Genomic DNA, 15,139 nt, shown 5'->3' with positions numbered 1-15,139 from the left:
CTGTAGAATATGCTTAATGCTGAAAACAGTAAACGGGCGAGTATATTTATATTCAGTATATAGCTATTAATATTCGTTATATGAGCATTCATATTATCAAATAAGGGTTTTGAGGGTGTTGTAATAAATGTGGGCATTTACATATTAACTTAAACAAACGAGTGTGATGTGATTAACTCCGTGCTTACTCGACAATTGGGTCGAGGGGAACAAGTACTGCAATAAAGAAGCCCGTTTACTCAATCCGCCTCTTGGTCAGACTGCTCATTCTCTAACATCTGGCGTCACGAACAGGATCCCAAGGGAGAGTCATGCCTGATCACCACGTCTCCCATGGATTCAGTGAGTAAGATGAATGGGCCCTTTACTGTAACCCCGGTTAAGGTGTTATTAATAAACTGGTGGGGAAATGGGGGAGTCCTTATGCTGCACCCCACCCACCCCGGGGATTGTCAGGATTGGCCAGCCATCCAGGGGTGGGTGGGAGCTTCCCTGGCATCCAAGTGCTCCCAGGATTTAATTTATTTATTTATTAAAAAGGCTGTTTTGTTGCAAGCTCCATGTGAGGGTCTGTCAGGTTTATGGGAGGAGGTTACCAGTCTTAAAAGCAAAGTGGAAACTCTGCAGCAAATTGCTGGGGAACAGCACATGGTAAATCATCACAGTGTGCTTGCAGTCAGAATAGCTGAAAATGTATGGACAATTTTAATCATTTTAAGTCAAAGAACCTGACCCTGAAGGGTCAAGGAGATGCCTTAAAGCAAAATTCTTGATCCCCGGCCTCCATTTCTCGCTCTCTCTCTCTCTCTCTCTCACACACACACACACACACACACACACACACTTTGTTTTTTTGACATTTTAATGGACGGTACTTTGGATACTTAGTAAAAAGTCTGGACAAAGCAGGACAGAGTTTGCTACATTCCACTGATATTTTTTAGAGTAAAAGGTCCATGGGTGACCATGGAAACAAATGTTTTACTGCCTTTTTAAATAATCCCAAGGTAAAGGAAGCACAGGATGAGGCAGCTGTGTGTTGCAAGATGGCTATGTCATTACAGGCAAAATGTCCCACCTTAAAAAACTGAATGCACTAGTAAGTAATTTAAAGTAAATGAAGAGTTACAAGCAGCTGTTATAAAAATTAATACTACAAAGTTTGGGGGGACTTTGGAGGGAAGTAAACGGTTGGGAGTTGTGGAAATGTTAAAAGGTAACGGTTGTAAAAATATTAAAAAGTAACAGTTGTGGTATTATAAAAGGGGAGTTTGTGGTTTAAGAATAAAATCCATTTATGTTAATGTAATATATGTGCAACTCGGTACAGTCACATTGAATGGAACACTGGTAGTTAAACAAATTACAAAGGGGGTCAGGTGGCTACTACCACCACCGTGTTTTTGACTTCAGGAGCCTTTATAGCTATTCTGAGAGAAAATGGGCCCTTTTCCCACAGAAATGGTCTGTAAAGGACTGCTGCAGGCAGCAAGCAGCCAGATACTCTGATCTATATAATTTGACTACTGGACAAGTTAATCAAAATTACTAAAGGAATGTAAGGGGTTTCTATTGGAACTTAACTTGACTGTCTCTAGTTGTGCAAGATGGGAGTGTAATCGGGGTACAGTTGTATAAAAAATAATAAAAGCAGTGTAGGTGGTGTTGGGCAAAAGAAAATTTGTGTGTGAGAATCTTTGTGTGTAATTATGTGATGTTTTTAAGGACTTGAATCAATACTCATGGTTTGTAAAATCCTGCTTGTAGGTTTAAAATAAATTGGTTTTGTTTTGTTTTTTTAATTAAAAAAGCCAATGCCACTAAAACTCCATTTGAATCTCTCAAAGTTGCAACACTGACAGATCCTTATGCTAGACAGGGGCAGCTAGTGTGATGTGGCTTTGATATTTAGCATATAACCTTTTGGGTACTTCCATGTTTTTCTAGAGTATAATATATTTTTAAATAAGGATTACAGAGTATGTTCCTGGCTGGGGCAGCCAGAACAATGTGTAGAGATTCTGGATCCCTTTTTTGGTAATAAATAGCAGCTAAGAACTCCAGGAGGGGAACAAAAACAATGAAAAAACAATGCCCCTCTGGAGCAACTGCAGGGGTGAGATGTACAACACTGAGCCTTAAAGTGGCTCTAAGTAATCTGACTGTCACAATGTTAAACCTTGGAATAAATGCTAGTGAGTAATCCCATGCCAATGTATAATGTGTATGATTTTTGGAGGGAAATTTTTAAGCATGCTAAAAACAATAATTGAAAGCAAATTTCATGTCAAAGGTCTCATGGTAATACTGCCTCTCAGCTATTACCTGTGAATAAACTTAAAGCTTGGCACAGCAGAAAAACCATTACAGACCTGGTCTATTGTACCAGAGGGGAAACTGAGGTACACAACCTCATGAAATTTCATAAATGAACAGTGGCATAATTCACCCTTTCTCTTTAAGGGTAAAAACCTAGAACGCCTATAGAACAAAACAAGGAAAGTATGGAGGTAATTCTTGTGTTTTTCCTGCAGTCAGCAAAACAATTTATAAAATTAAGGGGTATTTTTAAGCAATAATCTGTCCCCACCAAGGGGCTGGGAAATGTTAATTTTATTTTTCAGACACTCTATGGGCAAGCTGGCGCCAGTGGAAGAACTCAGAACACCATGGGTCTACTGTCACAACAAAAAATTGCGTTGCATGTTTTGTGTTGTTTGTCTTGTTATTACCATTATTTTGGTGAATATTATACGAGGAGGGTTAATGCATATAGCAGCAAGGGTCAGTGCACGGAGAGCTCGGTCTACCCATCGGGGGGGGGAAAAAATCAAATGACGTACCCCATTCCAGGAGAACACCATCCATTCCCAGTTCCTAAATGGAGAGTTCCTTACCTAGTCTTTGACCAGTTGGGGCCTAGCCTGCTGCTATTGGGGACAGAAAATGGAGGACGGAAATGGGTTTATTGTACGCAAATAAAAAGGCACAGAATAGGGTTAAAAATGGGAATGAATAAATTCTGTTGCATGGTGAACCCACAAAGGGAAAACAAGGATGCCCTGGCCTGGAATAGAACAATCATTGCTGCTATTCTTACTATTGTAAGCCCTACCCAAATCCAGCAATGGGAGGAAATACGTGAACTGTTACACCCCCAAGTGGGGGTAATAAGGTAGATGAGGACTTCAAGAATTTACCCGTGGAAAACTGTACTACTAGCCCCCCCATGGGAATTTGGCAATGTCAGTATGTGGTGTATGGATTGGAAGGGGGAATCCTAAGCCAGTGGAAAATATCAAATTTATCAGGAAATATTGTATGATATTCCTTAGGATATGTCATGATCAATGACAGTGGGAAACAGTCATCCAGACATGTGGTTTATCATGAAGGGCCCAAAAAAATATAACTCTCTGGCCTCCTGGGGTCTTTGGATTATGGGGTTCCACAACTGGGGTGTGGTGTTAACATGTGTAATCATAATGGTACCTCCATAGAGAACAATCCTTAAGCTTGCAGTTATGTACATATCAGACTGGGCATGAAGTCTCCCCGGGATGCTGGGAATATAACAATTTAACCGCTTTGCAGAATATAACCCTACAAGTAATATGAATGCCAAGCTGGAAGAATTCTGATTTAAGCTGGCCACAGCCTGGAACTGGAAATACTTCCTTATGGGCAAACATGTGGGAGCGGATGCAACCAAAGCTCGTCAATGTGTCCTTTCAGTCCATTACATGGATGGGTGGTACACCCCAACGAATGGTGGGTGGACCTGGTACACCCCAACTGCAGCACATACATAGAAGGGTTGAAGCAACAATTTAATTGGTGGGTGAGGGAATACACATGAAATTGTTGCTGCAGAAGGGATCTATGGGTAGTAGGAACCACAGGGTTGGGGTGTATAAAATCTGGGGAAAAAACGTGTATGGAAATGCAAAATGCTCAACTAGTGGGGCTAGCACCTGGGTAATAGTTGCAGTGGTACCTTGGAATAAGATGGCAACTAAGGTGATCCCCATAAGCCCTATAAAAATAAGAAAGGAAGGAGCTCACTGGAAAATAAATAAAAAGAATAAAATGGTGTAAAATAAACAATAATTCAGTTAAGTAATTGTTTCTCCAAAGAAATACTTAAATGTGCTCCTCCCCAATGGCAATAAGAGACCAGACCCAATAACCTGTGCCAGGGGTGGACAATTAGGTGTCATGTATATAGGGTATAAAGTTTTCTGCTGGGAGTATGCACAATTCTGTAATATAACAACACTTAAAAAGTACAAGTGCACCAAGACCTGCACACATCTACATGCTGCCACCAGAACTTCCATGCATAAATGAATCTATGGAACTCATTGCTGTGGACAATCGAACCAGGATATTAGCCAATTCCATACCAAGTGGTCGAGCTGGTTTGGAAAATACCCAGTTTCTCTGTAAATATTCAATGGACTCATGATATGGACATAAGGACATGAACACTGTAGGGGCAACTCCAGGCCAAGCAATGCCGAACGTGGGTCTTGGAAGCCCAGGCCCTTCGAGGAATGAATGTCTTCCAACTAGCTACTAAACTGCCTGCTGATTGTACTTAGACTGATGTAACCTGTGCCCTTCGGACAGGCCTAATGAACACTCATTCGCTTCTTGTTCATATTACTCATGTTGTAGGGATGTTATTCATATTAATTGTATTATCAATCGTATTCATGGGGTGCTTAAGATTATGTGCTGCCTTAGTCTCTCCCCAAAAGCCATACTTGTAAATTCAGCAGCGTACCCCTTTTATGACCCGCCTTCTCTCTCTCCCCGTAGCATGACCGGTGGACCAAGGTATCAGGCTAACTGGAGCCAGGTCCTCCAGCCCAAGTGCCATGCTGTCTAGTGTGTGCGAAGGAGAGGCGCCTGGGCCCTTCTTTGAAGAGAGTGGGGGAATGTTGGGCTACGTCAGGGTTAAGTAAAGACCTGGGTAACTGCTGGCATGGTATTATGGAGGAGGTGACAGGCAGACACTGTCTCTTTGCTTAATAGATAGAGTGCTATCCCTTTCCCTTCCCTTCTGCTTGTTAAGCGTTGCAGCTGCGTAAGAAATGTGGGTGTCTAAAGAATACCCTGTGTAAAGTATCATCTCCCCCCTCCCTTCCTTTCCCAGCTACATAAACAAGCTCGGGTTCATAGCCCCTCCCTCCCCGGTGAACTGCTGATAAAGGGAACTTATGGTTACAATTACTGCAAAGAAATGCATCTTCAAGGTAAAAATGTCTGTACAATATGTTTAATACTGTAAACAGGAGCGGGTATAATTAGATTCAGTATATAGCTATTACTATTCATTATATTGGCATTCATATTATCAAATAAGGGTTTTGGGGATGTTGTAATAATTGTGGGTATTTACATATTAACAAATAAGAGAGCGTGATGTGATTAACTCCATGCTTACTCAACAATTGGGTCAAGGGGAACAAGTACCACAATAAAGAAGCCCGTCTGCTCAATCCGCCTCTGGGTTCTCCTGCTCATTCTCTAACATCATCCATTGCAGAATCATGCAGTAGAGCATAATGAGAAGAAAAGGTATGTACCAAACTCCACATGGCTGTCTTACATATGTCTGCAGAGGTCATATTGTGGATCACGGTGGTAGTTGATGCTTGTGCTTTCGTAGAATGGGCCCGTATCCAACCTGGTGGAGACCGTCCTGATAGGGTGCATCACGCTCTGCTATCAACTGAGACCCACTTTAAGGTTCTCTGAGTGGAGAGGGCCTTCCCTTTAATTCTCTCCACTATGGCAACAAATAATTTAAGACTTCCAGAAGGGCTTCGTCCTTTGAAGATAAAAGGCCAAGGCCCTAAGGACACCAAGGGAGCGAAGCAGTCATTCCTCATGTATGGCGTATGGTTTGGGGAAGAAGATTGGCAAATGTATGGTTGGCTGAGATGGAAGCGGGAAACCACTTCTGATAGATACAAATGCAGCGAAACTTTGTCCTTATGAAAGAGTAAAAGGGAGGTTTACCATCATGGCTCCCAGTTGGCCAACCCTTTTTGAAGAGAGAATAGCAACCAGCAAAGTGACCTTCATGGAAAGAAGAAAAAGGAAGGAGGCGACCAGTGGTTCAAAGGGAGATTTCATTAAAGACCTAAGGACTAGGTTGAGGTCCCACTGCGGAGCGATAGGCTGAATGGGTGGGTATTTACATACAAGGCCCTTCCAGAATTGGGCAGTCAAAGAGTGGGTAAAAACTGAATTTCCCTCCACCAAAGGGTGGAAAGTGCTCATTGCCACTGCGTGCACTCTGATGAAGCTGAGAGCAGGTCCTGAGGCCTTCAGATAGAGGAAATAGTCTAAGAGCATCAGGATGCACACAGCTTAGGGGGCAAGACCTTTCTGTTTAGGCATGTTTCACTTCTGGGCCCGTCAGCTTGGTAGAATCATTTTGTGGAGTCCTCTCCAGTAGCTGGAGAGGACATCTCGTACTGCCGACGAATATTCTCATGCTACTGGAGGCGTCCATCCAAAAACCAAGCGTGAAACGTCAGTTGAAACATCTGTGGATCGGGGTTTCTGAGTCTGCCGTTATGTTGAAAGAGCAGTTCTGGAAACATTGGTGTAGGAGTGGAGGATGATTCGACATGCGGAGAACCAGAGGAAATCAGAATGGAGAGATCAGAATGGCCATCGCCCTCTCCCACTGGAGTTTGTGAAGGAAATGTGTTAAGAATGGTAGGGGAGGGAAGGCATAGTTGATACCGTCTGGCCAGTCAACAACCAGGGCATTGCCCTATGAATGGGCACCGAATCCTCCCCTTGAGCGGGACTGAATGTACTTGGGGTCAGTGTGTGAAGCAAAGAGCCCCCTGACCAGTTTCCCATTGACCAAAAATGCCCACAATTGCCGTATCATGCAGTTCCCCATTTTTGGTTGGTTGCAAAGTTCCTGCTGAGTGCTTCAGCAATCACATTCTGGGTGCCTGGTAGGTAGGACACTGACAAGAGGATACAGTGTACAATGCACCATTTCCAGAGGTGCACTGCTTCCATGCACAGCGCTGGGGATCTTGTGCCTCCTTGCTTATGTAGTAAATCGTAGTGGTGGTGTTCAACATGATGAGAATGGATGGACAGTAAAAATGCATGTCATGACTTGCATACTGTCCAAACTTCCAGGACACTGATGTGCATCCTGGCTTCTTGAGTGGTCCAAGTTCTTTGTGTCATGTGATCTCCCACGTGGGCTCCCCAGCTGTTATGATGGTCTCTCTCAGTGAGGATGGGAGGAAGGGCATTCTGGAGCAGACTTGCAGTGGGTCTTTCCACCATCAGAGGGAGGAGATGACTTCTGGTAGAATGGTGAGAACGGTGTCCAGGTGTTGGTGCATGGGAGAAGACAGGCTCTTTGCAGCCATAGTTGTAGACAGCAGGAGCACAGGCAAGTGAAGACCATGACATACATGCACACTGCCATGTGGCAGTGTGGAGGGAAAGGCAAGTTCTGGCTGAGACTGAAGAGCTGAACGTCACTGAAGTGATCAGATACAGTAGGCTCTGGAATCTGTCTTTCGGCACATATGAAGAGGGTGTGGTGGAAAAAGGTGTGGGGGGGGATAGAGAAAATCACTTTTTAAAATAAAGCATCAGTGATTCTCCTTGGCATCCCAGGCAGCCGGTATTAATGGTATACATAGGGGAGAAACGTGAAGGCAAGAATAATGGCCTTACAATCTAGCTATGGGAAAGCACTCTGTGCATAAAGGAACAGCTTAAAAAAATGTGAAGACATTTCCACGAGCAGTGGACATAGCTGTGGCTGAGACAATGTCACTGGAAGAGAAGAGAGCAACATGATAAGAATCAGAGTTGTGAAGAGCCTTGCAGGCAAGGACAAGAAACCTGAGCTTGATTATGATGAGAAACGGGAAACCAAAGGTGGGATTTAAGGGGTAAGGACTGATGCCACAACAGGCAAGAAAGATTAATTTCACACCCACATTTGTAAACAATGGAGGTGATACCAAGGAGACCAAGGAATAGCAGATTGTAGTAACCATGATACAAAATGATGAGACAAGAAGTTCCAGTGGTGCGGACAGAAAGAAATGGTCAGCTATTATAAATGCTACTGAGTAAAAATTGGCAAGATCAGTACATGGCTTGGATCTGCGGTAGGAATAAATCAAGGATGTATCAAGGTTACAGAGCTGAAAGAAAAGGTGTATGGTTGTGACTTCAATAGTGACATCAGGGGGATGGGAAAAGAGATAGGAAAGATAAGGTAATAAGAAAGTTATTAAAAATGAATATTAACCGTCACTCATAATAAGATTTTAATTAAATGGCAGCACTTTAAAAACTAATAAAAGGAAATACTTTTTAAAAAAAACATTGGAAACTCACTGCCACAATATTACTGAGACCAAGAGATCAGAATTTAAATAAAAGGATTAGACATTTGTCTAGACTATGAGAATATCTACTATTACATTAGTTATATATATTTTTTTTAAGTGGGGATTTAAAATCTGATGCCTTAGGGCATAAACCAACCATTAACTGGCAGAGTTAGGAAGAAACTTCCACAAAGGTCACGTTATTCCCTTTCCAGCAGTTTGAAAGTCTCAGAAATTATGGAATACGTTTTAATTAAATTACGCAATCTCTACTCATTCCAGATTAATGTTCAGTGAAAGTTTGCAGATGACAAAAACTGGGGGAGTGTTAAATAATGAAGAGGACAGGTCACTGATCTATGTCACTTGGTAAACTAGGCACAAACAATACACATTTTAATATGTCTCATTGTAAATGTATGTATTTGGGAACAAAGAATGCAGGCCATACTTACAGGAGGGCCCTCTATCCTGGGAAGCAGCAATGCTGAAAAAGGCTTTAGGTTTGTGGCAGATAATCAGCTGAACATGAGCTCCCAGTGTGATGTTGTGGCCAAAAGAGCTCGTGCGAGCCTAGGATGCATAAATGGCAAACTTGAGAAGGAGTAGGAAGGTTATTTTATCTCTGTATTTGGCACTGGTTGAACCACTGCTGGAGTACTGTGTCCAATTTTGGTGCCCACAATTCAAGAAGGATGTTGATAAATTGGAGAATGTTCACAGAAGAGCCATGAGAATGATTAAAGGCTAAGAAAACATTCCTTATAATGATACAATGAAAAAGCTCAATTTATTTAGCTTAACAAAGAGATGGTTAATGGGTGACTCGATCACAAGCTATAAGTACCTACATGGGGAACAACTACACTTCACATCCAAGTAGGAGGAAGTAGAGAGGTAGGATTCTTACAAGGATGTTATCTTTGGATCTTGTTTGGGAACTCCCTATTTCACATAAGCCTCTGGCTAGTAAGTGTTTTGAAATATGCATGTTCAACCACCATTCTCTGTGTGCTAGAAGAAAACATGCAAGCCTGTCTTTTCCCTTCAGATGCTCCCAGCTCAGGTATTCACAACTCTAACACCAGAGTCCTAGTGTGTGGGGAGGATGGTCTCAATAATCTACCTCTCGTCCATCATCCACATTTGGAATTCTCTCCCCATCAGGATTACTCTAGCACTTTCCTCAAGCAGCAACAGAATTCTGCTGTCCACAAGAGTCTAAATGGCAAAGTTGAAATTAACCAGTCTCGTAAATTTCACTATACTGGGAGTAGCAATAAAACTGTCAATAAGAGAAAAAAGTTTTTGTAGCTTGGTATTGATATCAATTTAATTTGTACAGTATATGTATTTTGGGGAAAGTATCTGTGTCCTATTTTAAAAATCACCAGGTGACCAATGTGAGTCAGGTTTATTAATATGGTACAAGAAAAAGGTTCTATGCGATACCAGTCTCCAAAGAGCAGTCCTGTACAGCCCCATGTAACATTCACCTTATGCAGAAGGTGTGCTCCCCAAGTCACATCCCTAAAGCCATCTTTTTATACCCTACCTATTCACCTGTTAAAGGTACTATATAAGTCACCTGAAACAGGATTTAATTAATTAGCTTTACCTTGTTTGTTTCTGGTACCATGGTATACCCTTTGTCTTTTCTTCTGAAACCATGTACTCCAGGTCATGATGCACCCTTATCTTTGTTCTGAGCAAATGCATTCCAGGTAATAAGGAGAGTGAAGGCACCTCCTAGGTTCCTATGTGTAATTCCTGTTGCCATAAAGAAATAATCACATGTCCTATACTTACAGTTTTCCTGGCTACTCAAGCCAAGGTTTACTTCAGCATAAATTTACAGGATTATAACAAAGGTACAAGCCAATCTGAGCTACATAACTGCTATACTACTGCTTAATAATATGTATATTTAAATACCAGACACATATATCGTGGGTAGTATTATCAGCATAATATATAGGTATGCTACCCAGGGTATATCAGTCAACAAGCCCAAGCAGAATAAGTCAGAATAGAACATGGTATCATTTTTTTTTCAGTATCACTTAATTTTGTGTGAATGACTGTTGAAGTCCTGAATTGTGATATGCTGCTCTCTTCAGACCGTTTTTTTGTTTATAACAATAATGCTCAAGAAGCCACTACCCAATCTTTTCTGAATAAGTACTTAGTATGAAGTAAAGGCATACCCTGTTTTGTGAAGCCTTAAAAAGTTAGCTCAAATTAGCTTAAAAAGTTCTACCCACTAAGTCTGCCAACTTACCACAATATTACTGTTTGAACATTTGATGTCAGTGAGAGTTCATACTCATTTTGTACTTATTCAGCCTCTCACAATGATCAGGCTTTTTACAAGTTTGTTTTACTATCATGCTAAATTTCAGATATAATCCCAGATATTATATATTGAGGAAAATGCAACAATTTTGACCACACTGTCATCCTAGTCGGCTCTCTCTGAGCTGGGAGCTGAAAACATTATCTATCTAAATAGACTGAATTTTTTAAACATGTTCAAAACATGACTTTTGTTAAACTTACCATCTTTATCCTCCTGTTTCTGCAGCCATATTACCGTCACAGTTAAACGAGTTTCTTCCATTTTGAACACTCCTAGTTTGAGTAATTCCTTGCACTAACACAAGAAGTACCACTGTGACCAGTAAACTCTCTCAAACTAGAATTTTTTTAATAACCATCATTTCTCATTTTCAGTATTACTACTTTGTTAAATACACTTGTTCCCTTTTTCTAGATACTTCTACTTGTGCAGAATTTAAGACCAACTTGTTCTTATGCCAAGAAATGAATAACCGCTCAGCACTCTATTTGAATAATGCATCCGAATATATGTATGGCTCTGACACATGCTACAGTAGCACCACCATTAAATACCATATTTTATAGAATTAGAACACTGAGTGGTGACATATTAAGTCAAAATGATGTAGGTGGTCTACTTCTTAGAGATCAAATTTACTTTTAAGTAAATACAAATTTTGACACTTCATGGCTAAGGTGGGAGTGTGAATGGGGGGGGGGGGAAGGTATTAGTCCTCCTCGAAGTATCAAGAATTTTTAAAATTGTCTTACTTGTGAGACAGTTTCCAGAGAACCAGAAATCTGAGAATTCTCAGTAACTGAACACCAAGTAAATAAATGGAGTCACTAGACCTACCTCTTTCTTTACAAGCATGAAAGATACCTAGGACAGTTTGTATGATCTACTGACAATTAACAAGCTGCAACCTAAAGATGAAACACTTCACAAAACACCTTTTTCAACAACAACAAAAAACAGATTCAAGCTACAACTAAACAGCCTTGTCTGCTGGCACCTTCAGAGAGCTGACGCTATGGAGTGATAACAAGAAGCTTGACCCGAGGCCTAGTATGATTGCGGGGAGGTTTTTCTGGGTGCTGCACCTGGCAAATATGCAGCGTGTCACTGCCCGAAAGGGAAGGCGGGGCCGTTTCCCCGGTTTCTGTTTGAACAATGGAACAGGCACCTACCGAGGGGAAGGGATCGGGCTCTGCTCATCATCCTCTTCCCGGGGCCGGCCAAGTCTCCTGCAGTGCCAGACTTCTCATTGTCCTGGGCACACGGGACTCGCCCGCCCAGCCGGGCCCGACACTAGAGCCGCAGGAGCGAGCTGCCCAGGGTGGCCCCATAGGGCCATGGCGGTCTCATGGGCTCAGGCCAGGCCCAAAAGAGAGTTCAGGGACACAGGAAGAGTCAGCGCCGCCGGCTAACGCTGCCGCTGCCCCGCCCCCACCGGAGCCCGGGCTCAGCCGCTCCCGCGTCCCGCTGTGCTGCCCCCCCGGGACCCGCGGGCAGTGAGCGCCCCCCGCCGAGGCCGAGTGCGGGGTCGGGCCGCCCCGGTTACCAGCAGGGAGCCTGTCTCCCAGAGCGGCCCCTCCCTGCCTCTCACAGCCCAGCAGCCCCGGGGGTGGGCAGCCGCCCGCACCGCTCACCCAGGGCCCAGCCCCACCCCCGGCCCAGCCCCTCCCTCACCAGGTGTCGCCCTTGCGCAGGGCGGTTTTGAGCAGCGCCGCGACGTCCGAGCGCTGGGTCTCCAGATCCGCCGCGCCTCCCTCCGCCATCTTCTCCCCCCGGCGGCAGCGGCGGCGGCGGCAGCAGGGGCAGAAGCGAGCCGCGATGCATGCTGGGAGTGACGCCAACCGGGGAGACGCCCTCCCCTCGCAACCGCAACCCGAAGGCGGGGACAAGAGGGGAGACCGCGCGCGAGCTGGCGGCGCCGGAGCCGCTGCTGCCCCCTAGCGGGCGGGAGGTCTCTCAGCTCAGCTCCGCGTGTGCCGGCGGCGGCGCGCCCTGCTGGTACCACCCTGGGGACTCCCGCCCCGCCTCGGCCTGGCGCTGGCCGCTGCCCCTTGGGCTCGGGACCTGCTGCCATCCAGAGCCCCGCCCCTGTGTGGGTGCCCGTCCCTGGGCCACAGGAGGGCCGGGCGAGGCGCCCATCGAGTCCCGGTGCTGGAGAAGGCGAGAGGGGAAGGGCGGGCATAGGCGGGGAGCGCGCTGTGACCGCAAAACCAAGCCCCTACCCCTGGAGAGAGCGAGCTCAGTCCTTGGCAAGCCCAAAGAGAGTGCAGCTCTAAAGGGCAGGGAGGGGAGAGCTGGCTGCTGCCCTAAAGCCAGTGTTTTCCCCAGGAATTGGGGTGGGGGGGGTCTGGGTGATGAGGGGTGAGATTGTGAGGGTGAACGTGGGCTGTATGGCACCATAGTAAACACTGAAAAATGTTTCATGACCATTTTATTAGATTTAACTCCTGTTTTCAAATCATCACACATATTAAAGTTGGCTACTCCAGTCTTCTATGAAGCATTATATCTACATCCTTCGGTTTCTTTTTATAATTTTGCACAACTCTGTTGAACTTCTTGAATGCAATGTGTTCATCTTTGGTGGCGTCTTGTGTGTCCCGTACTTCCATTCCTTCAAGTGATATGCTCAGTAGTTCATTCACAGGATCAGGCAGAAGTCGACTTCTTTCAGAATGCAAAATTCTATTCAATGATGAAAAAGAACACTCAACTATAGCTGATGTGATTGGGAGTAGCAAGAGATTAATTCCTACTTCTTTCATCCCAGGAAACATAGCATAGTGATGATAAAAAGAAGTTGAAGTCTAATCTTCATTTATTCATCGTATGATATTCCACTCTGTGTTCAAATCCTCTTGTCTGTCCTGAGCACATGGCAGCCCCATGTGCTTCACTCCACTCAACTGTCAGTGTTTTATAGTGTTTTATAGGACAGGGATCTGTAAACGCTATTTAGAGGTTGAGTAGAATCTAGAAGTCACTGTTGTGGATTTTTAAGAATCAAGTCTGTGTACTTTTTCAGTTGCCTTAACAAACACTTCTTGTCCTCTTCACTTAAGGATTCAATATAAATGCCTTCATTAGTCAACTTCTGGACTGAAGTCTGCTTCTTCCAGTACTTTTTCAATGGACAGCTCTCTGATTTGTCCAAATGTAGCTTCTATTGCTGGACAAAGATCTACTACTGTGGTAGCAGATGCCTGGATGGCATGGTTTAATGACCCAAGTGGTTTCAACAGTACACGTACAAGAGAGAGAATGGCAATAGTCTTCTCTGAAAGTAATAGCAAAAGTAATCCACCAGCCTCACTATGTAGATACATCCCATCTTGAGATACTTTCCAAAGCCAGTAATAACGGCTGGAGTAATTTTAAGACAACAGCCAAGGATCGCTCATGAGAAAGCCAGAGGGTTTTCCCAAGTTGAACTAATTTGAACTTCAGTCCCAGTGCATCTTCTATATTTTCCAAGATATTCAGTCTTTTTGAACTTTTGCTGAAAAAAGAATATAATGAAGACATTAAATTTATAGCTCTATTAATGTCTTTTGAAGAGTCTGCAGCTCGTACTAGCGCTAGTTGGAGTAGATGGCCTCTGCAGTGTGTATAGGAGAGATTAGGGTTACACTTTTCTCTGAGCAAAGCTTGTACTCCACCAAGTCTTCCAGCTCCATCAAATGCACACGCAGCTATCTGTCTGGGGTCCAATGGACAAGCATTTAACTCTTCTAAAATGTGGGTTGTCACAGATGCAGCTGATGTGTTTCTATAACTTGAACATCTAGAAATCCAACACTGGCCTACCACTGACATCAAGATAATGTACACAGTGACTTAATACACCTCTACCTTGATATAATGCTGTCCTCAGGAGCCAAAAAATCTTACCGCGTTATAGGTGGTGTAACCGCATTATATCAAACTTGCTTTGATCCGCCGGAGTGCACAGCACCGCCCCCCCGGAGCACTGCTTTACCGCGTTATATCCGAATCCGTGTTATATCGGGTTGCGTTATATCAGGGTACAGGTGTACTTGATGCCCATTTGCACTGGTGCATTCATCAGCCATGTATGCATATTTTCTGAATGCGGTGAGAGAGTTTTTCATTTTTTCAACTGTTGAGTCTTTCACTGTTGCACCACATGCTTCTAGCCATCAGTTGAGTTTCTTGCAGAAAGATACTGAGCATTTGCTGGTCGGAACCAGTGTTCAGACTTGTTCGGAACCAGTGTTCAACTTCAGGATGAACAAGTGACAATGCACTTAACATGGGCCTCCAGTTTGCAGTGTATGATGCCACAGCTATGTTTGTTCACATGAACTGTGTTGTGTCTCCAGCATACTTAACAGCCTCGTTAACACTCACTGGCGTT

At 43.8% G+C, this 15,139-nt stretch overlaps 1 protein-coding gene across 8 annotated transcripts in view; it reads right to left on the bottom strand.

The window, feature by feature from the left end:
• USP15 (ubiquitin specific peptidase 15) overlaps nt 1-12,578 on the bottom strand; it is a 142,043-nt gene extending 129,465 nt beyond the window's left edge. For all 8 annotated transcript variants that reach the window (XR_008444694.1, XR_008444693.1, XR_008444695.1 and 5 more), the window contains exon 1: nt 12,436-12,578. Coding sequence is in view for 5 of the 8 variants with exons in the window: in XM_054025313.1 (XP_053881288.1) it covers nt 12,436-12,524 (89 nt within the window). In the remaining 3 variants the exon portion in view is untranslated. The remainder of the gene's footprint in view (nt 1-12,435) is intronic.
• Nucleotides 12,579-15,139: the final 2,561 nt, after the last annotated feature.

Source organism: Malaclemys terrapin, chromosome 1 (genome assembly GCF_027887155.1).
Source record: "Malaclemys terrapin pileata isolate rMalTer1 chromosome 1, rMalTer1.hap1, whole genome shotgun sequence".
In the NCBI taxonomy this organism is placed as follows: Eukaryota; Metazoa; Chordata; order Testudines; family Emydidae; genus Malaclemys; species Malaclemys terrapin.
This window is presented reverse-complemented; position numbering and strand designations above follow the sequence as displayed.